General features: G+C 44.8%; 5 protein-coding genes across 5 annotated transcripts; all 5 read left to right on the top strand.

Annotated features, from left to right (window-relative positions):
- The first annotated feature begins 1,801 nt into the window (after positions 1-1,801).
- LOC133019563 (olfactory receptor 8G17-like) lies at positions 1,802-2,740 on the top strand. Its single transcript, XM_061086090.1, has one exon. The coding sequence runs from the start codon at positions 1,805-1,807 to the stop codon at positions 2,738-2,740; it is 936 nt and encodes a 311-aa protein (XP_060942073.1). The 5' UTR covers positions 1,802-1,804.
- A 7,458-nt stretch (positions 2,741-10,198) lies between these two features.
- Positions 10,199-11,119, top strand: LOC133019577 (putative gustatory receptor clone PTE03). The gene has a single exon (XM_061086106.1). The coding sequence runs from the start codon at positions 10,199-10,201 to the stop codon at positions 11,117-11,119; it is 921 nt and encodes a 306-aa protein (XP_060942089.1).
- Positions 11,120-14,279: 3,160 nt separating this feature from the next.
- On the top strand, positions 14,280-15,200 carry LOC133019568 (putative gustatory receptor clone PTE03). Its single transcript, XM_061086094.1, has one exon. The coding sequence runs from the start codon at positions 14,280-14,282 to the stop codon at positions 15,198-15,200; it is 921 nt and encodes a 306-aa protein (XP_060942077.1).
- Positions 15,201-18,228: 3,028 nt separating this feature from the next.
- Positions 18,229-19,170, top strand: LOC133019697 (putative gustatory receptor clone PTE03). Its single transcript, XM_061086255.1, has one exon. It carries the CDS (start codon positions 18,232-18,234, stop codon positions 19,168-19,170), a length of 939 nt encoding a protein of 312 aa, XP_060942238.1. The 5' UTR covers positions 18,229-18,231.
- A 1,963-nt stretch (positions 19,171-21,133) lies between these two features.
- LOC133019528 (olfactory receptor 52Z1P-like) lies at positions 21,134-22,102 on the top strand. Its single transcript, XM_061086044.1, has one exon. The coding sequence runs from the start codon at positions 21,134-21,136 to the stop codon at positions 22,100-22,102; it is 969 nt and encodes a 322-aa protein (XP_060942027.1).
- The last annotated feature ends 907 nt before the right edge of the window (positions 22,103-23,009 follow it).

Raw genomic sequence — 23,009 nt, 5'->3', positions numbered from 1 at the left:
GAAGTACCCTATTTTGAAATAAATAAAAACATATAGCTGCAGCCTATATATTTTAGTTGGCGAAATATGAAAACAAAAAGTGAAAGCAGATCAGACTGGAGGAGGAAACTGAAGCTCGGTAGAAACCAGCTGCAGCTTCTGCTCTGATCCAGAAGCTGCGGCGCTGATCTCAGAGCAGCTGAGACCAGAGGAACTCTGTATTTTCACTGTTTCCATAGTTAAGAAGCAGCCGGGGAGTCAGTGACCGGCCTGCTCCATGTGAACGAGCTCTGAGTCTGCGTCTCTCTGAGCGAGTGCGCTGCGGCAGGGGGCGGAGCCTCGGGACCGGAGCGCTCTCTGGGAGCACACACACACACACTCGCCGCTCCGGGTACTTCATGACGGCCTGATACGATTATGTTTTTTAAAATTGTTGTGACTTAGTCAACCGCCAACATTTTCGTTTCGTCTCGTCTCGTTAACGAAAATTAAAATAGATTTCGTCATAGTTTTTATTTTCAAAGATCCGTTTTCGTTTCGTCTTCGTCTCGTCTTAGTCATGGGAAAAGGGGCGTTAACGAATATTTTTCGTTTTCGTTATCGTCAACGAAATTAACACTGGTGTGGTGTTTTTAAAGTTTGATATATGTGGTGTTATTGTAGTTACAAGCTTAATGTAAGCATTCTCACAGACACTGCATATCACTACCTTCGTACCCACTCCCCCACTCCAGAAGAAGGGGGGGGTCTGCTATCTTAGGAGCAACCATTTTAGGAGCCCACGGGAAGGTGTGACTCTCTTTGTTAACCTCCAGAGAGCCCCTGTTTAGTACATTTTGTTAGTAACTTGTGTTTTTTTGATACTTTATTATGTCCATAATAAATGTTTTCTTTTAAACTTGTTCTTTCATTAATGTTGCATATGTGAATTTTGCCAACCTCTACACTGTCAAGAACTCTATAAACCTTCACTGTTCATTATATAATCTTTAATAGTAAATATTAAGATTTCTAATTGAACTAGATCTAAATGAGACTGATCTTAATCAATAAATTGGCTATCTTCCCTTCTGTGAAGGGTGGTGCCCCGCGAGAACTTAAAAAAACTAAAGTTATGATTTAATATTAATATTTTAAATATTTATGTTTTATTTTGATAACCAAATTTACACCTAAAGGCACACCAGCTTATGGTTTCACGCCTAACCATTATTGGACAGCAACAGCGCCCCCTGCAGTCACACATGGAGAACTGGTCTCTGTGTCTGATGAAGTGAATCAATGTGTTGATGTATCGTGGTTATTACCCATGATCCTCTGCTTCCTGACCCTGAAGAGCTGCAGCTGTAACAAATCCACCAAACTGTTTCAGATTCTTCATGTTGAACAGTTTCCTGCTAAATATCGGAGATAAACTCTGGTTGTTAATAACTTCAGAGTGTTTCTAACTGATCTCAGTTCAGCTTCACTCTTCAATTTGTTCACACTCACACATCTGACTCACTTTCATCAAGCTGCTGCTTTCAGGTAGAAAAGTTTAAAGGTGAACTCTGAAGTTGTTCAGGTTAATTCCCAGATGTTTGGAGTTCCCTGCCCCTGGTTACGACTTCTCTATAAAAGTGAATCCAGCTCCTGGCTTCAGCAGAAGTTTGATCTCTCGGTATTTGATAACTTCACAGAAACTGAAGGTGTCGTTCATCTGTTTTAATGCTGTCTCTTGTAAATCTTTGATTTCTAATGTTTTTCCTGATTTATCGTCTGCAGTTAAAACTCTGTTTATTTAAACTATGTGAAAACTGATCCGTGAGCTTCTGTTTGCAGGTTGATGGAAAACTTCACGTGGAACAGCGACACCCTGCAGCTGGAGGGGTTAAAGGTCACACAGGTTTCTGTCTACCCCGTCTTCTTCTTCTTCTTACTCTCCTACATCCTAATCAATATAGCAAACATCGGCATCCTGGTGGTGATTTTCATAGATAAGAACCTTCACCAGCCCATGTACCTGCTCTTCTGTAACCTGCCCGTCAATGACATCATGGGAAACTCCATCATGTTGCCCCGGGTGCTGTCAGACATCCTGCGTCCTCCCTCCGAGCGCCTCATCAGCTACTACGAGTGTGTGCTGCAGGCGTTCACCACGCACATGTTCGCCACCACCTCTCACACGATACTGATGATCATGGCCTTTGACAGATACGTGGCCATCTGTAATCCTCTGCGTTACGCCACCATCATGACCAACAACATAGTGGTCAAGCTGACTGTGTCTGCCTGGGGCGTGGCCTTTGTTCTGGTGGGGATTCTGCTGGGTTTGACCGTAAGACTGAACCGCTGCAGGACAGTGATCATGAATCCTTACTGTGACAACGCCTCGCTGTTCAAACTCTCCTGTGAGAGTTCGTTTATTAATAACATCTACGGCCTCACGTTCACCGTGGTCCTGCTCTCTTCTTCTATCGGCAGCATAGTTCTCACCTACGCTAAGATCACAGCCGTGTGTGTGACCAGTAAGAGCAAGTCTCTGAACAGTAAGGCCCTGAAGACCTGCAGCACACACCTGATGTCGTACCTGATCATGTTCTTATGTGGAATGCTTATCGTTATTCTGCATCGCTTCCCTCAGTTATCTGACTACAGGAAGCTGTCCGCCATTCTGTTGTACGTCGTCCCCGGCAGCTTGAACCCCATCATCTACGGAGTCCAGTCCAAAGAGATACGAACTTTTCTGTCTAAACTGATTCAGTCCAGAAAAGTCTCATAATTCTCATATAAACACAGTGAAGTTTAAAATATATTATTTAGAGGAAACATGCGTCTTCTCTGTTTTTATGTTTTCATCAGTGAACCTTTTTTTTAAAGTCATAATGAATCAGGAAATAAATGATTTTAATCAACAAAGTAAATGACATTTTCATTGTTTTACTGAGAAACTGCAGATTCAGTCTTTATTGAATTAAATGTGTCAAAAGGTACATGTTACGTTACGTTGTACTTATATGATGTATAGAAAATACATATCTGAAAACATTGACATTTATTATTATTACTGTTATAATTATCATTAAGTACCAGCAGTGTGAAAGTGTAATAATAATATTGTCTTCACACCTGGACTCTTATTAAACTTCTAATCGTGTGTGTGTCTCAACATCGTCCATCTGATTTATTTCATTCTGATTCTAAAGCAGCAGCTCATGATCATAGAAGCGCGTGTGTGTCAGGGTTTTTGGACTGCTGTACCCTTAATGACCATGTGGGGTCCTCAGTGTTTGAATCCCGACTGATTATAGCAAAAAGATCTCAAGACAAAAAAGGTTCAACACAGGTATAGTATCTAAAGAAGAGGTTCTCTGATCAACTCATGTAACTTAACTCAAGGTTGTCAATTCCAAGACTCGGCAAACACAAAGAGATTCAGGTGACTTATAAAGGCTAGCACATAACGCACAGGTGAACACAATGAAACAATCAAATCAAAACACATGTGACAGGAAAAAAGGAACACTGAGGACACCACGTGGTCATTAAGGGTACAGCAGTCCAAAAACCCGGACAGTGTGTGTGTGTGTGTGTGTGTGTGTGTGTGAGTGTGTGAGAGTGTGTGTGTGTGTGTATTAAATATGGTAATGTCCTGACGTGGAAACGTAAACCTCGGCCCTGAAAGGTCCCGACAGTTTGAAACACTAGGGGGCGTAATGAGCCAAATGTGAAGGTGGGTGTTTTTATAAATGTGAAACAACATGAGTGCTTTGATCAAAGATCAAATACCAAAGATCAAAGCTCAAAGATCAAAGTCCAAAGATCAACAATCAACGATCAACGATCAACGATCAACGTTCAACGTTCAACGATCAACGATCAACGATCAACGATCAACGATCAAAGATAAAAGATCAAAGATAATTTGTTTTCAGCTCCAACAACATCAACACATCTCTTTAATGTTTCCACAGAAAACAAACAGCTGATCCTGATTCGTCCACATTTAACGTTACAGAGTGTGTGTGTGTGTGTTTGTGTGTGTCTGTGTGGGTGTGTGTGTGTGTCTGCTCACTGATCCTGTAGAAACTGAAACTCTCTTTTTAAATCTTCTTCTTAATGATGCTGAAGTAAAAACACTTTAATGCGAGGCTGCGAAGTACACACATTATTTTCTTGTGGAGGAATTTTCATGGGCGTCGCAAAATGGCTTAACGGTGCCCAGGAGACCCCCGGAACGTGTTCACATTGACCGATCTTCACAAAAATCAATACACAGTTGTATCATAACCAGACGAACAAAAAGTCTGGAGGTGCAATGGGAAAACGCTACAGGAAGCCTGCTATTTTTGCATTTAGTGCATATTCCACATTTTTACTTTGAGGTGCTTGTACCAGGTCTCAGATTGATCGATTTTTCGTCACACGGTGTGACTGTGGCATGGCGTCAACGTTTGACTACACGACATTGTAATGGGAATTTCTGTATTCAGAAATGTTTAATGAAACAAATGACATTTATGTAGAAAAAGTTTACTGAGAAATGTATTTCAGAGGCGCTTGGGTGTGACTGACCAGAGACGTGGAGTCTCAGAGGAAGATGAATTCACACCTAGAGTCTTTTAGAGCATCTGAGCACAACCACATATCATTGTCTGGTAGACTTCAAAGCAGATCTCTTTGTATACTGGCCGGAGACCAAATGTCTGACCAATCTGTCAGGACATCCAGAGAGCTGATTGGACTACCATATTCTTCTGTGTGAGGAGTTAAACCAGGATAAATGTATGGATGTCCCTTTGTTCACTGCCATTGAGTTAAGTCTTTTGCTGTGACTTAACCTTTGAGCCCCGTCCGCAGACGGTTTGAATTAAACTCCAGTTTGATAATTGTATTGCTGTGTCCTATATGAAAATTTCTATTTCATTTGGCATTGTCGGCAGGATTACAAACGTGAGGGAACTCTGGCTCTCGGGGCTGAAGGTTAGTAAACTGCAGAGAGGCAGTAGTCTGAGACTGTAACCTTGATTAAGGGCCTGATGTCCTGATGTAAAACTCCAGTTTGATATTTGTATTGCTGAGTCCATGAAAATTTCTATTACACCATTAAAACACGTTGTTCTGTAACGCGGACATACATGGACCATGAATCCTTTGATGCTGAGCCGTAAACAAACAACTCCACTCCTGCAGTGACATTGTCAGTGGTCAAATATCAAAGGAATCTTTTGTCTTGCAAAGGTGACGTCTCTTGCCCTCTCAGAATTGGGACATTTCCTCAAACCATGTAAACATTGAGGTACGGCGAAGGTTCATCCTTCGCCAAAGGAGACGATGTTGTCATAACTCCACCGTGCATTGTCCTATCACCACCAAACTGTTGTCTCATGATCAGAGTCCAAGCCTGAATAGCTCTATGTGTCAATATTTCCTCAATAATTTTTTTCTTTTTCAGGCAAAACGCATGCAACGCTTCAAAATGCATCAACCGCCCAGTGCTGCTTTGCAGTCCTAGAAATTTTAGTTATTAATATTTTTCCCGCAAATTAATTGGCTTTTTTGAAGGCTTTATCATGCTCAAATTCTTTCCAAAATTTTAAGAAAATTTTAAAGTGGTGAAAATTTACGTATTCTGGAGGAATTTTCAATGGGCGTCGCAAAATGGCTTAACAGGGCCACCTGAGACCCACGGAACGTGTTCACATTGACCGGTCTTCACAAAAATCGATACATAGGTGTATCATGACGTGTGTTGGGGAGGCCCAGTGATCTGACTTTGAACAAAGAGTTGTAAATGAGGCCTTCAGGCAATGCTGAGACCAGCCTAGAGTTTCCCCTCTAATAAAAAAACCAGCATGGAGATCTTATCTCCATGTGGTAGCAAATCACTTCCTGGGTCCGTTGAGGACCCCATCTTTCAGCCGCTCCCTGAGACTTGACTTCTGACCTTCAATTGGCTGAGAGCCAGCTGACCCATGACCCCCCTTCTCAAGGAGGCTGGCCTCCTTTCAGGGGTACAAGACTGCTGAGCTCACAGAAATCTCTGCTTTTTTACTCCAGCACTGACGTAACATCCAGGCCTCTCCAGGTCTGACCATGTGTTCCAGTCCTAAAGGAGGCGATTACCACGTTTGTTTAATTCATTTCATTTTCATTATTCTTATCTTCAGTCGAAGTTTATTTCGAAAGGACTTTTAGTTATTTTAACTTGAAAAGGCCGAAACAGGAAATTCACTCGCTGGGCGAGTGAGACACAGACTGAGACACTTTCCCACACGGACTTTTTCTTTTTCCAAACGATCTACCACGGCTACAAGCAGCCGCACGTTCCTGTAAAGCAGCACGATCTCCGCTGCTACAGAAGAAGACGAAGCTTCATCCCATCACGGAGCACGAGACAATTCGCTCCCTTTTCCGGTCCAGCGACCGAGCTCCGGAGCTCCGCTCGAGTGACCACGTGATTTCACTGGCTCCCGGCACATTCGCGCCAACGCGCAGGCACTCTGGCGGTCCGCAACAGTGCAGCTGCCATACCACACCGAGATGCAGTTGGTGAGGATGCTCTCGATGGTGCAGCGGTAGAAATTCACCAGGATCTGAGGAGACAGCTGGGCCTTCTTCAGTCTCCTCAGGAAGAAGAGACGCTGGTGTGATTTCTTGACCAGGGTTGAGGTGTTGAGAGTCCAAGAGACGTCATCAGAGATGTGGACACCCAGGAACTTGAAGCTGGTGACACGCTCAACCTCCGTCCCGTTGATATGGATGGGGGGGGGGTGTGTGTGCCACCTATCTGCCTGAAGTCCACAATGAGCTCTTTGGTCTTCTTTGTGTTGAGAGCCAGGTTGTTGTCGGTGCACCACTCCGCCAGGTGCTGGACCTCTTCTCTGTAGGCAGACTCATCGTTGTTGCTGATGAGGCCGATCACCGTTGTATCGTCTGCAAACTTTACAATGTTGTTAGAACCATGAACAGGTGTGCAGTCGTGGGTGAAGAGGGAGTAGAGGAGAGGACTCAGCACACAGCCCTGTGGCACGCCGGTGTTCAGGATGAGGGTGGAGGAGGTGTGGTTCTCTAACCTAACAGACTGGGGTCTGTTGGATAGGAAGTCCAGTATCCCGTTGCAGAGGGAAGTGTTGATGCCGAGGTCACCGAGTTTCATGATCAGTTTGGAGGGGATGATGGTGGTGAAAGCTGAACTGAAGTCTATGAACAGCATTCTAACATAGGAGTTGTTATTGTCCAGGTGAGAAAGTGCAGAGTGAAGTGCCGTGCAGATGGCGTCCTCTGTACTCCTGTTCTGGCGGTAGGCGAATTGGAAGGGGTCCAGTGTGGGTGGTAAACAGGTTTTGAGGTGAGCCAGGACCATCCTCTCGAAGCACTTCATAATGGTGGGGGTGAGTGCAACGGGGCGGAAGTCGTTGAGGCTCGCTGCAGTGGAGTGTTTTGGCGCCGGCACGATGGAGGTGGTTTTAAAGCACGTGGGGACAGCTGCTTGGGCCAGTGACAGGTTGAACATGTCAGTGAAGACCTCAGCTAGCTGCCCAGCACAGGCCCTGAGCACGCGTCCGGGGATGCCACCAGGGCCACGTGCATTGATCCTGCTCAGTGCAGCACACACGTCGATGGAGGAGAGTGTGAGGGGCTGGTGGTCAGAAGTGAGCACAGCCTTGGTGGCTGCCTCCTGGTTGTCCCTGTGAAAGCGAGCATAAAAGCTGTTAAGCTCGTCAGGGAAGGAGGCATCACTGTTTTGGGGGGTGGTGTTGGTGGGTTTGTAGTCTGTTAAGGCCTGGATGCCTTGCCACATACATCTGGGGTCGGAGTTGTTCTTCAAGTGCTCCTCAATCCTTAGCTTGTGGCAGTGCTTGGCCTTCTTGATGCCCCTCTTCAGATGAGCCCTGGATGAGCTGTAGGCCTGAGCATCACCTGATCTGAAAGCGGTGTCTCGTGCCTTCAGCAATAGGCGGACCTCTTTGTTCATCCATGGCTTCTGGTTAGGGAATGTGGTGATACGTTTGAGGGTGGTGACACTGTTGATGTTGGTGTTGATGAAGTCCAGAACGGAAGAGGCATAGGAGTCGATGTCCGTGTGGGAGTCCAGTGTGGCCTGAGTGGCAAACGCCCTCCAGTCTGTGTGTTCAAACCGGAGCTGTAGTGCAGTGTCGGCTCCGTCTGGCCACACGTCCCTCACTGTGGGTTTCACATGTTTGATGAGTGGTGTGTATTTTGGGAGAAGGAACAAAGAGAGGTGGTCAGACTGTCCTAGGTGGGGGAGGGGGACGGCTTTGTGAGCACCAGCCATGCTGCTGTAAACATGGTCCAAAGTCTTGACCCCTCTCGTGGTGCAGGAGACATGTTGGTGGATTTGGGGAGCACAGTCTTCAGGCCGCCTCCGGGTGTGATGTCGGACGTCTGCTAATGGCAGCATGAGGCTCTTTCATTGCCAGCTTAGCATTAGCATCAGGGGGGGTGTAGGCTGCAGTCACATTTGATGAACTTGAGACAATGGCACGTGACCAAAGCTGATTGGATGAAAGTTGATGAACCACATGTTCAGAAGTGATGACGTCACCACGATGCTGTCGACTAATAAGACGAGAGAGTCGGTCCAGCTGCGGTGAGAGAGGTGGGCGTTCGACAGGTAAACACCGCCGTGCACATCTCCACCGCTGAGAGGACGACTAACCCTTAATCTTACCTTAACTATAGCATCGGAATAACTAACCTAACACTAACCCTTAATCTTACCTTAACTATAGCATCGGAATAACTAACCTAACACTAACCCTTAATCTTACCTTAACTATAGCATCGGAATAACTAACCTAACACTAACCCTTAATCTTACCTTAACTATAGCATCGGAATAACTAACCTAACACTAACCCTTAATCTTACCTTAACTATAGCATTGGAATAACTAACCTAACACTAACCCTTAATCTTACCTTAACTATAGCATTGGAATAACTAACCTAACACTAACCCTTAATCTTACCTTAACTATAGCATTGGAATAACTAACCTAACACTAACCCTTAATCTAACCTTAACTAAAGCATCAAAATAACTAACCTTACTCTATCGAATATTAACCCTCAAACAAATCTTTGGATTTGTGGGGACCAGACACACACACACAGACACACACACACAGCTTTGTGTTAATCTCTTTGGATTTGTTACATTTCTGTCACTTCATGAGATTTAATTCAGTGAAACAGTTTGATGTGTAAAATGTTATTCTTGTATTTTCATCAACCAGAAACGTTTAAATAAAAGTTGTGATGTTTTTATTTCGTGTCATTGTTATAAGCTGTGATTCATATAAACTCAGCTGCTGAGGTTGTGTTTGATTTGTCTCGTTTCAAAGTGAAAAAACAAGATTTTACTTTATTTTTATCATATGATTGTTTTCATTTTATTTTATATATACAGTGCTGTGAAAAAGTATTTGCCCCCTTCCTGTTTTTTTATTTTTTTGAATATTTGTGACACTTAAATGATTCAGATCAAACAAATGTTCATATTAGACAAAGATAGCCCAAGTAAATACAAAATGCTGTTTTTAAATGATGATTTCATTTATTAAGGGAGAAAGCTATCAAATCTACCTGGCCCTATGCGAAAAAGTAATTTCCCCCCCCTTGATAAATCACGAATGAACTGTGATTAACCACATATGTAATATAATAAGAAACCAGGAAGAGGGCAAATACTTTTTCACAGGACTGTATATATTTTTCAACATGTAACATTGTATATATATGTGTGTGTGTTTATTTGTTTATTTAGAAGGATCCCCATTAGCTCTACCCTAAGACAGAGCTACTTTAGTGTGTGTCAAGTATGTACAATTTTATATAATATACCATACATCATAATAATATTGAACTAGTTACTTCTGTGTCAAAACTTGTTTAAGTTTATTTGTCCAAAGAGCACAATCCAACCAGGTTACAAAATAAAAAAACATATTTTTGCGCACAAAAACGTTTCGCCTGATGATTTTAAATTGAGTTAAGTTGTTTTTTTTAATAATAAAACAGATCAAGGAATCAGTTTTTTCTATATGTTTGTTGAACAGGTTCATTATTTCGTTTTTTATGATTAAAATCAATAAAATCTTGATTCTTTAAAATCTTTAATTCTTAATTCTTTAATCAACTTGAATTGAAGGTTTCTGATCTGTCTTTGTTCTCAGGTGTTGATTGACAGCTGATCATGATCGTTCCTCTGCAGGATGAACAACGTCAGCGTGGATCTTCTGCAGCTGGAGGGGTTAAAGGTCAGCCCCGGGGCCTCTGTTCCTGCCTTCGTCCTGCTCCTCCTCATCTACGTCTTCATCATGGTGTCTAACCTGGGCCTGGTGCTGCTGATCTGCACCGAGCCGAGCCTCCACCAGCCCATGTACCTGCTCTTCTGCAACATGAGCATCAACGACGCGTTTGGAGCGACCGTGGTCATCCCTCGGCTGCTGAGCGGCGTCTTCCTCCCGGGTTCGGACCGATACATTTCTTACGTGGACTGCGCGGTTCAGGCGTTCTGCGGTCACCTCCACGCGAGCGCCACTCACACCGTGCTGATGATCATGGCCTTCGACCGCTATGTGGCCATCTGCAACCCGCTGCGGTACGCCGCCATCATGACCAACAAGATGCTGGTGAATCTGTCGGTGTCGGCGTGGACGGTTTCTCTCCTCCTGGTGGCCGTGCTCGTGGGCCTCAGCGTCCGGCTGTCGCGCTGCAGGCGGATCATATTCAACCCGTTCTGTGACAACGCCTCCTTGTTCAAACTGTCCTGTGAAAGTGTCCTCATCAACAACATCTACGGCCTCGGCTACACCGTGGTCCTGCTGGGCTCCTCCCTCGGCAGCGTCACGCTCACCTACCTGAGGATCGCCATGGTGTGTCTGAGCAGCAGGAACAAGGGGCTGAACCACCGGGCGCTGCAGACCTGCGCCTCCCACCTCGCCCTCTACATCATCATGTTTGTCTCCGGCTCCATCATCATCATCCTCCATCGTTTCCCCAGCCTGTCCGACCACAGGAAGCTGGCCTCCATCATGTTCCACGTGGTTCCTCCCGCCATGAACGCCGTCATCTACGGACTGCAGATCAAAACGGTCCGAGAGAAAATCAGCATCCTGTTCAGCAGGAAGTGAAGTCACTGATTCCACTGAAAATGTTTTCCAATAATTCTGCTGCTGATATTTGTCTTAAAAATAAGTTTGACCATGTTTGTGAAAAGATTAAAAGTCAACTTTATTCAAACTGAACCGTTCACTTTGTTATGTTATAATATCATAACACACACACACACACACACACACACACACACACACACACACACACACACACACACACACACACACACACACACACACACACAAACACACACACACACACACATGAAGTGATGAACGTCTTCAGGGTGTTGGATCGTCCGCTGACGTCATGACCTCTAGACGCTGCGTTGTCTTATAAGATGTGAGTCAGTCCAGGTCTGATGTGACTGGAGGAGGTTCACCACAGGTAAACACACACACACACACACACACACACAGACACAGACACACACAAACAGACACACACACAGTGATAACAGAACATGTGTGATGTGATGAATAAATGTTAACTTGTGTAACATCAGTTTTTAAATGTTTTTCTGAGACTGAGTTTATCAGGACGTCGTGAAGCCAGGAACTGGTTTAAGTCTGTGGTGATTTGACCTTTGACCTAATGCACAGACACATTTATGTTTCACTGGAATAAGAGTGCATGTTCACGTGCACTCTCATGAAGCTGCAGCTCAACTTGTCTCATTTCATATAAACATTTTTTTATTTAAAGCTGGTTTGATATGAAATCAGGATTTATCTACATGTGATGCAACACACACACACACACACACACACACAGACACACACACACACACACACACACTGTTTAACTCTAATTCAATCAAAAGAAAAAGTCAAACATTTGAATCTTGTTTTTAACACGTTGATAAAATCAATCATCAATATGAGATGTGATGTTTTTCTCTGTTTGAAACTCACACTAACGTTTATCAACAAGTGTGTGTGTGTGTGTGTGTATGTGTGTGTGTGTGTGTGTGTGTGTGTGTGTGTGTGTGTGTGTGTGTGTGTGTGTGTGTGTGTGTGCTCTTGTACAGATTTCTTTGTGAGGACGTTTGGGCCAGTCCCTACCTTCTGACCTTTAATGGACTGTTTGAGGGTTAAGACCTGGTTCAGGGTTAGAATCGGGTTCTGGGTTAGAATCAGGTTCAGGGTTAGAATCAGGTTCAGGGTTAGAATCAGGTTCAGGGTTAGAATCAGGTTCAGGGTTAGAATCAGGTTCAGGGTTAGAATCAGGTTCAGGGTTAGAATCAGGTTCTGGGTTAGAATCAGGTTCTGGGTTAGAATCGGGTTCAGGGTTAGAATCAGGTTCAGGGTTAGAATCAGGTTCTGGGTTAGAATCGGGTTCTGGGTTAGAATCTGGTTCTGGGTTATGTTAAGGCGTGTTGGTTTATCCTATGTATGAGATAAGCCGATCCAAGATTTTGGTTCAATCAAATGTTTTATTTAAAGATACAATGAAGAGTTATTCATAGCTATGGACAATTATCACAGCCTATGCTAATTAAGTTAGCAGTAGGAAGATGAAAATGGCCCCGAACAGAAGGGGTTTGGTATAATTATAACAGTAGATTTGATGTGATTGGTTATGAATATTTGGAGGGGAGTCACCGCAAATCACTTTGGATCTCCCTTATTGGTCCAGCCGCAGTCCCACGCCTCTTGTCACCAAATCCAGGAAGTGACAGGGAGCCGCTCTCCAGGGCCGGGTCTAGGCAGGGGCAAGAGGGGGCCTGGCCCCCTCAAATAAATGTTGTGCCCCCTCAAACTAAATCCCAATTTATAATAATAATAATATAATAAAGCACAATGCCCCCTCAAGATTTGTGGCTGCCCCCTCATACATGCCTGTCTAGACCCGGCCCTGCCGCTCTCTGTCATGCTTCTATGCTACTCTGCCGGTTGCTAGGGCAACTCTATCTACCCTGACAGTCTGATGTTGTCTCATAATTTAGCCTTGAGTAGAAAGTGTCTTGCTCCAGCCGTCTCTGCTGCTGCATATGAGCCACAACAAACTCTCTCGTCTCTCTCCTATCAGGACAGCTGTGAGACGGACCATCGTTGTGACTCCAACCTGGAGACTTATCAGACAGCTCCTGAACTCTATGTGAGTTTAATGAATCTGAGGGAATAACACTTTAATAGAAATGAGAACTAGTGAAACATTAATTCTTAATTTGTAGATTAAACCCTAGGAAGGAAAGGTTATTATTAAAATAATTTGTATGAATGCCTAATATCTAGCTAAAACTACTTCTATCTTTATTGTTAAGAGTTCTTTCAGACACAACCTATAGTTAAAAGTTTGAAATTCCTAACAGTTAGAATCGGGTTCTGGGTTAGAATCGGGTTCTGGGTTAGAATCGGGTTCTGGGTTAGAATCGGGTTCTGGGTTAGAATCGGGTTCTGGGTTAGAATCGGGTTCTGGGTTAGAATCGGGTTCTGGGTTAGAATCGGGTTCTGGGTGATGATAGATTTGAGTCAGAGTCAGTGTTACACATTTAGTTTGGATGGTTTGGTTAAATAATGCATTATACCAATGAGTGTCCTCACTAAGATAGAAGTACAAACGTGTGTGTTTTTGTGCGTGTTTGTCTGTGCGTGTGTATATGTGTGTGTGTGGGGGGGGTGAATGTCTTTACAACTTAAAACACTTGTGTGGTAGCGGGGGATGGTCAGCGTCGGCTACAGGAGGGGGGAGGGGGGGGGGTTCTGGGATCGGTGCCAGGGAGAGAGTCTAATTGTAAACAGGTGATCCAGTTCAACTCTCTCCCTTCAGCGGCGGTAGAGCGCCGGGCCGCGGGACGAGCGTCTCCAGGAGACAGGCCGAGTGCTAGGCTGCAAAGCAAAGCTATTATATGCTTGTGAAGAAGTTATGTTTGTGTAAATTGTTTGTGTCGGCGCAAATAAAGAAGCTGCTGAGACACACGCACCTGTTTCCCTTGATTCCTGACGGAGAACGCACGGTGACAAAGAGACATTGTTACACGACATTTATCTTTTACACAAAAATGGAATTTGAAATCTTTTTATCTACGTCATCAGTTGAGTCGTTACAAATACATTTAACAAAGTGAATTCATATTTTGAAGTTGTTTCGGTGTAAAACTTGAGTTGAAGGTTTCTGATCTGTCTTTGTTCTCAGGTGTTGATTGACAGCTGATCATGATCGTTCCTCTGCAGGATGAACAACGTCAGCGTGGATCTTCTGCAGCTGGAGGGGTTAAAGGTCAGCCCCGGGGCCTCTGTTCCTGCCTTCGTCCTGCTCCTCCTCATCTACGTCTTCATCATGGTGTCTAACCTGGGCCTGGTGCTGCTGATCTGCACCGAGCCGAGCCTCCACCAGCCCATGTACCTGCTCTTCTGCAACATGAGCATCAACGACGCGTTCGGAGCCACCGTGGTCATCCCTCGGCTGCTGAGCGGCGTCTTCCTCCCGGGTTCGGACCGATACATTTCTTACGTGGACTGCGCGGTTCAGGCGTTCTGCGCTCACCTCCACGCGAGCGCCACTCACACCGTGCTGATGATCATGGCCTTCGACCGCTACGTGGCCATCTGCAACCCGCTGCGGTACGCCGCCATCATGACCAACAAGATGCTGGTGAATCTGTCGGTGTCGGCGTGGACGGTTTCTCTCCTCCTGGTGGCCGTGCTCGTGGGCCTCAGCGTCCGGCTGTCGCGCTGCAGGCGGATCATATTCAACCCGTTCTGTGACAACGCCTCCTTGTTCAAACTGTCCTGTGAAAGTGTCCTCATCAACAACATCTACGGCCTCGGCTACACCGTGGTCCTGCTGGGCTCCTCCCTCGGCAGCGTCACGCTCACCTACCTGAGGATCGCCATGGTGTGTCTGAGCAGCAGGAACAAGGGGCTGAACCACCGGGCGCTGCAGACCTGCGCCTCCCACCTCGCCCTCTACATCATCATGTTTGTCTCCGGCTCCATCATCATCATCCTCCATCGTTTCCCCAGCCTGTCCGACCACAGGAAGCTGGCCTCCATCATGTTCCACGTGGTTCCTCCCGCCATGAACGCCGTCATCTACGGACTGCAGATCAAAACGGTCCGAGAGAAAATCAGCATCCTGTTCAGCAGGAAGTGAAGTCACTGATTCCACTGAAAATGTTTTCCAATAATTCTGCTGCTGATATTTGTCTTAAAAATAAGTTTGACCATGTTTGTGAAAAGATTAAAAGTCAACTTTATTCAAACTGAACCGTTCACTTTGTTATGTTATAATATCATAACACACACACACACACACACACACACACACACACACACACACACACACACACACACACACATGAAGTGATGAACGTCTTCAGGGTGTTGGATCGTCCGCTGACGTCACGACCTCTAGACGCTGCGTTGTCTTATAAGATGTGAGTCAGTCCAGGTCTGATGTGACTGGAGGAGGTTCACCACAGGTAAACACACACACACACACACACACAGACACACACAAACAGACACACACACAGTGATAACAGAACATGTGTGATGTGATGAATAAATGTTAACTTGTGTAACATCAGTTTTTAAATGTTTTTCTGAGACTGAGTTTATCAGGACGTCGTGAAGCCAGGAACTGGTTTAAGTCTGTGGTGATTTGACCTTTGACCTAATGCACAGACACATTTATGTTTCACTGGAATACGAGTGCATGTTCACGTGCACTCTCATGAAGCTGCAGCTCAACTTGTCTCATTTCATATAAACATTTTTTTATTTAAAGCTGGTTTGATATGAAATCAGGATTTATCTACATGTGATGCAACACACACACACACACACACACACACAGACACACACACACACACACACACACACACTGTTTAACTCTAATTCAATCAAAAGAAAAAGTCAAACATTTGAATCTAGTTTTTAACACGTTGATAAAATCAATCATCAATATGAGATGTGATGTTTTTCTCTGTTTGAAACTCACACTAACGTTTATCAACAAGTGTGTGTGTGTGTGTGTATGTGTGTGTGTGTGTGTGTGTGTGTGCTCTTGTACAGATTTCTTTGTGAGGACGTTTGGGCCAGTCCCTACCTTCTGACCTTTAATGGACTGTTTGAGGGTTAAGACCTGGTTCAGGGTTAGAATCAGGTTCAGGGTTAGAATCGGGTTCTGGGTTAGAATCAGGTTCAGGGTTAGAATCAGGTTCAGGGTTAGAATCAGGTTCTGGGTTAGAATCAGGTTCAGGGTTAGAATCAGGTTCAGGGTTAGAATCAGGTTCTGGGTTAGAATCAGGTTCTGGGTTAGAATCGGGTTCAGGGTTAGAATCAGGTTCAGGGTTAGAATCAGGTTCTGGGTTAGAATCGGGTTCTGGGTTAGAATCTGGTTCTGGGTTATGTTAAGGCGTGTTGGTTTATCCTATGTATGAGATAAGCCGATCCAAGATTTTGGTTCAATCAAATGTTTTATTTAAAGATACAATGAAGAGTTATTCATAGCTATGGACAATTATCACAGCCTATGCTAATTAAGTTAGCAGTAGGAAGATGAAAATGGCCCCGAACAGCAGGGGTTTGGTATAATTATAACAGTAGATTTGATGTGATTGGTTATGAATATTTGGAGGGGAGTCACCGCAAATCACTTTGGATCTCCCTTATTGGTCCAGCCGCAGTCCCACGCCTCTTGTCACCAAATCCAGGAAGTGACAGGGAGCCGCTCTCCAGGGCCGGGTCTAGGCAGGGGCAAGAGGGGGCCTGGCCCCCTCAAATAAATGTTGTGCCCCCTCAAACTAAATCCCAATTTATAATAATAATAATATAATAAAGCACAATGCCCCCTCAAGATTTGTGGCTGCCCCCTCATACATGCCTGTCTAGACCCGGCCCTGCCGCTCTCTGTCATGCTTCTATGCTACTCTGCCGGTTGCTAGGGCAACTCTATCTACCCTGACAGTCTGATGTTGTCTCATAATTTAGCCTTGAGTAGAAAGTGTCTTGCTCCAGCCGTCTCTGCTGCTGCATATGAGCCACAACAAACTCTCTCGTCTCTCTCCTATCAGGACAGCTGTGAGACGGACCATCGTTGTGACTCCAACCTGGAGACTTATCAGACAGCTCCTGAACTCTATGTGAGTTTAATGAATCTGAGGGAATAACACTTTAATAGAAATGAGAACTAGTGAAACATTAATTCTTAATTTGTAGATTAAACCCTAGGAAGGAAAGGTTATTATTAAAATAATTTGTATGAATGCCTAATATCTAGCTAAAACTACTTCTATCTTTATTGTTAAGAGTTCTTTCAGACACAACCTATAGTTAAAAGTTTGAAATTCCTAACAGTTAGAATCGGGTTCTGGGTTAGAATCGGGTTCTGGGTTAGAATCGGGTTCTGGGTTAGAATCGGGTTCTGGGTTAGAATCGGGTTCTGGGTTAGAATCGGGTTCTGGGTGATGATAGATTTGAGTCAGAGTCAGTGTTACACATTTAGTTTGGATGGTTTGGTTAAATAATGCATTATACCAATGAGTGTCCTCACTAAGATAGAAGTACAAACGTGTGTGTTTTTGTGCGTGTTTGTCTGTGCGTGTGTATATGTGTGGGTGTGGGGGGGGTGAATGTCTTTACAACCTAAAAACACTTGTGTGGTAGCGGGGGATGGTCAGCGTCGGCTACAGGAGGGGGGAGGGGGGTTCTGGGATCGGTGCCAGGGAGAGAGTCTAATTGTAAACAGGTGATCCAGTTCAACTCTCTCCCTTCAGCGGCGGTAGAGCGCCGGGCCGCGGGACGAGCGTCTCCAGGAGACAGGCCGAGTGCTAGGCTGCAAAGCAAAGCTATTATATGCTTGTGAAGAAGTTATGTTTGTGTAAATTGTTTGTGTCGGCGCAAATAAAGAAGCTGCTGAGACACACGCACCTGTTTCCCTTGATTCCTGACGGAGAACGCACGGTGACAAAGAGACATTGTTACACGACATTTATCTTTTACACAAAAATGGAATTTGAAATCTTTTTATCTACGTCATCAGTTGAGTCGTTACAAATACATTTAACAAAGTGAATTCATATTTTGAAGTTGTTTCGGTGTAAAACTTGAGTTGAAGGTTTCTGATCTGTCTTTGTTCTCAGGTGTTGATTGACAGCTGATCATGATCGTTCCTCTGCAGGATGAACAACGTCAGCCTGGATCTTCTGCAGCTGGAGGGGTTAAAGGTCAGCCCCGGGGCCTCTGTTCCTGCCTTCGTCCTGCTCCTCCTCATCTACGTCTTCATCATGGTGTCTAACCTGGGCCTGGTGCTGCTGATCTGCACCGAGCCGAGCCTCCACCAGCCCATGTACCTGCTCTTCTGCAACATGAGCATCAACGACGCGTTCGGAGCCACCGTGGTCATCCCTCGGCTGCTGAGCGGCGTCTTCCTCCCGGGTTCGGACCGATACATTTCTTACGTGGACTGCGCGGTTCAGGCGTTCTGCGCTCACCTCCACGCGAGCGCCACTCACACCGTGCTGATGATCATGGCCTTCGACCGCTACGTGGCCATCTGCAACCCGCTGCGGTACGCCGCCATCATGACCAACAAGATGCTGGTGAATCTGTCGGTGTCGGCGTGGACGGTTTCTCTCCTCCTGGTGGCCGTGCTCGTGGGCCTCAGCGTCCGGCTGTCGCGCTGCAGGCGGATCATATTCAACCCGTTCTGTGACAACGCCTCCTTGTTCAAACTGTCCTGTGAAAGTGTCCTCATCAACAACATCTACGGCCTCGGCTACACCGTGGTCCTGCTGGGCTCCTCCCTCGGCAGCGTCACGCTCACCTACCTGAGGATCGCCATGGTGTGTCTGAGCAGCAGGAACAAGGGGCTGAACCACCGGGCGCTGCAGACCTGCGCCTCCCACCTCGCCCTCTACATCATCATGTTTGTCTCCGGCTCCATCATCATCATCCTCCATCGTTTCCCCAGCCTGTCCGACCACAGGAAGCTGGCCTCCATCATGTTCCACGTGGTTCCTCCCGCCATGAACGCCGTCATCTACGGACTGCAGATCAAAACGGTCCGAGAGAAAATCAGCATCCTGTTCACAAAGAAAAACCACAGACCTCAAGGTTGAGAAAATGAAACCGTGCGTCGCTCTGTGGTTTCATCCAAGAAGTGATCGAAGAGCTTAATAAATCAAATTGACTCTAATATGAATTCAATGAAAATATACATAACATAAATAAATAAAACACTAAAGCTTTAGAACGTCTTCTGTCTTCACATGTTCCTGTAAATGAATTGAATTCTGTGTCTCGTGGTTTCAGCTCGTTCTTCTCTCTTGTTTGTTCACGTGTTTCTGATCCTTTGGATTGAATCCGTTATTTTATGAAAACAGGCTGAGACGTGATGATTGACAGCTGCTCTGACTCCTGATTGGTCAGATATGTGTATGACCGAGGCATCGACACCACAGCTCCACCATCACTTCTGCTGACTCCAACTGTAAATGACGTCATCACCACAAGATGGCAGCGTTTGAATCTGAGATATTTATGCTTCATTAGAGGAAGTGGAGACGAGTCGTCGTCTTTATTTAAAATCTATGTTTGGATTTACAAACCAACAACACACGACTATTAGTTTATTTGTTTGTAAGTTTCTCCACAGATGAACATGATGGGTCATGTGATATTTGTGTTACATCATCAGTTCAGTGTTTCCTCTCTTTATGTCCATGTTTGGTCTCCTCCTCCTGAAGGAAGATTCAAGATTCAAGATTCAAGATTTGTATTATCAAATGCACAACAATAACATTAAGCAATCGCTGGCAATGAAACATCTGGCTCTTCAGCTGCTGAATCATCCACATGTTCATCGGCTGATCTGATACTCACAGATGTTAACAGATGTTAACAGGAACCAGATGAGCAGTAAAACCGACTCAAACATCCACAACATGCTTGATGATGACAGCAACGGTTGCCTGGAGACAAAGTGATGAGCAACACAACAAACTGAAGAACGAGAGTCAAGAAGAAGAAGAGTCAGGTTATAAAAGACGAGTGTGAGACGGGTCCGGCAGGAGGACGTCCTCGTTATCACAGGTAAACAGGACACACTCACACACTCACACACACAGTTTACTTTTCATTTTCATCTGAGACATATCGTAGATATATGTGTTTCACATATGAAACATTATTAATGTTAATAATGAAAACATAAGAAACATGAATCAACTTTTAATCATAACTTTAAGGTCAAACCAGAGATTTTAGTTTATTTGTTTCTACAAGATTTTAGTGAATACTGTAAAGAAAATAATGAAAACTTTCTTTATTTCAGTTTTGATTGAAATTCGTTTTTTCCAGAAATCTTCAGTTTTATTATGTAAAGATTTTTTAACATTTGTACATTTCAGGATAAAATGTCAGAGTTTTAATATAATAAATGAATTGAAGTCGAAATCTGCTTGAATGGTCACTTGCTTCGGTTTGAGCCTTGAAGTTGAAACACGTGATGGAGACGTGTCCCTGATTCTTCTGCTCAGAGGACGTTGGTCTGTTCGATGAGGACGTTTGTTGTGTTTCCAGTTTGTCTCCTGAGCTTCACATGGTTGTGTCAGTTTCTCTTTTATTTCTGTAAAGATTTTATTTCATGTGACAGTTTGAAGAACTTATTATTCACGAGTATTTTGAGGAGTCACATCAGCACTAAACTGTAAAATCAGATTCCACATGTCTCATCTCAGGAGCTCACTTCATTGTATTTGATATTTGATCAGTTTGTCGTTTTCATCACCTCAATGTATTCATAGATTTTTGAAACATTAGAGTCGAACAAAGAGAAACTTCAGCTGCAGTGAAGTCATTGAAACATAATAAATGAAACGAGTGTAAGACTGATTTTCTTCTTCTGTGTTCCACATGTTCCAGGTTCTGAACACGTGTGGAAACGTTTCAGTCCATGTTGCTCAGTCAGAGAAAATAAATAAACACACATGACGTGAACATGTTCAACTGGAAACTTTATTTATTCAACATGTTTGTGCAGCTCAGACTCACTCTGATCTGTTTCTGTTGAACTGATTTGAAATGAGTTTTCTGTTTCTCTCTCTGCTCAGCGTCATGGAGAACCAGACGTTCAGTGCTGATATTTTATCCATGGAGGGGTTAAAGGTCAGCCCCGGGGCCTCTGTTCCTGCCTTCGTCCTGCTCCTCCTCATCTACGTCTTCATCATGGTGTCTAACCTGGGCCTGGTGCTGCTGATCTGCACCGAGCCGAGCCTCCACCAGCCCATGTACCTGCTCTTCTGCAACATGAGCATCAACGACGCGTTCGGAGCGACCGCGGTCATCCCTCGGCTGCTGAGCGACGTCTTCACTCCCACGCCGCAGCGCTACATCCGCTTCTATGAGTGCGTTCTTCAGGCCTTCGCCAGTCACTTCCATGCAGCCACCTCCCACGCGGTGCTGATGATCATGGCCTTCGACCGCTACGTGGCCATCTGCAACCCGCTGCGGTACGCCTCCATCATGACCTCCCGGATGGTGGTGAGGCTGTCGGCCGGGGCCTGGGTGGCGGCCTTCGTCTCCGTGGCGATCCTCCTGGGCCTCACCGTCCGCCTGACGCGCTGCAGGAGGCTGATCAGCAACCCGTTCTGCGATAACGCCTCCTTGTTTAAGCTCTCCTGCCAGAACCTCCTCATCAACCACATCTACGGCCTCGGCAGCGCCGTGGTCATCCTGGGCTCCTCCCTGGGCAGCGTCACGCTCACCTACCTGAGGATCGCCATCATGTGCTTCAGCAGCAGGAACAAGGGGCTGAGCAGCAAGGCGCTGCAGACCTGCGCCTCCCACCTGGCCGTGTACGTCATCATGCTGGTGGCGTCGTTCACCCCGATGATCATGCACCGGAACCCCCAGTGGGCGGACGGGGGCAAAGTGGCGTCCGTCCTGTTTCATGTCGTGCCCCCGGCGCTGAACCCCATCATCTACGGGTTGAACTGCAAAGAGCTCCGACAGAAGATCGGCAGCGTGTTTTACACGAGTAAAGTCAAATGATCCCAGATAAACTTTACAGAAATCACTCAAATACAGAGGAGCTGAATCAGAGTGAAGCTGAACTGAGATCAGTGCAAAAGAATCTGAAGTTATGAAAAACCAGAGTTTATCTCCAATATTCAGCAGGAAACTTTAAACATGAAGAGTTCTGAACAGTTTGGTGGATCTGTTCGGGCAGCAGCTCCTCAGGTTCTTCGGGTTTTCTCTACACAGTTAATCCCCATGTGCGGCTGCAGGGGGCGCTGTTCATCACCAACAGAAGGAAGGATCTACGGAGAAATTACATTCATTTGTAAAAAGTTATTTTTGGTGTTTTTAGCTTCCCACTGACGTCATGCTTACTGATCATGTGACTGGTCGGTGTAAACATAAAATTTTTGTTGCTTAATTTAAATAATGATCATAAACTGGATTTCTGCTCCAATATTCTTATTTTGTTATGACAACATTTTTTCATATTTTGCCTGTGATTTGTATTATTTTTTTAGTGTTAAACGTCACATTTAAATGATTAATTTCACAAGCCACGAGGAAAAAAGAGTTTTTCAACAACTGGACATGATTTCATTTGTTCGAATAAATTGATTTTTTCTGTTTAATGTACCTGGAGTTTGATCTTTTTAAATATTTGAGATAAAGATACCTGTCCACAGCTGACCAGCTTATTATTAGTATCTTCAGTCATATTATACACATATATTATTTATATATAGTCAACAGTCTATCTATAAAGTGACTGAAAAGGTAGAAGATGCTTGTTTATTCCTGTCCATCTAATAAATCCTGTAATTATGATTAATATTAGATATCAATTTTTATTGCTGTTCATAATAAATTATTTACTTCAGCTACAATACACCCATTGGACAGGACTGGATGTAAATCACACTGTCCACCCCCAACACAT

This window comes from Limanda limanda, chromosome 14, assembly GCF_963576545.1.
Source record: "Limanda limanda chromosome 14, fLimLim1.1, whole genome shotgun sequence".
NCBI classification, from domain to species: domain Eukaryota; kingdom Metazoa; phylum Chordata; class Actinopteri; order Pleuronectiformes; family Pleuronectidae; genus Limanda; species Limanda limanda.
This window is presented reverse-complemented; position numbering and strand designations above follow the sequence as displayed.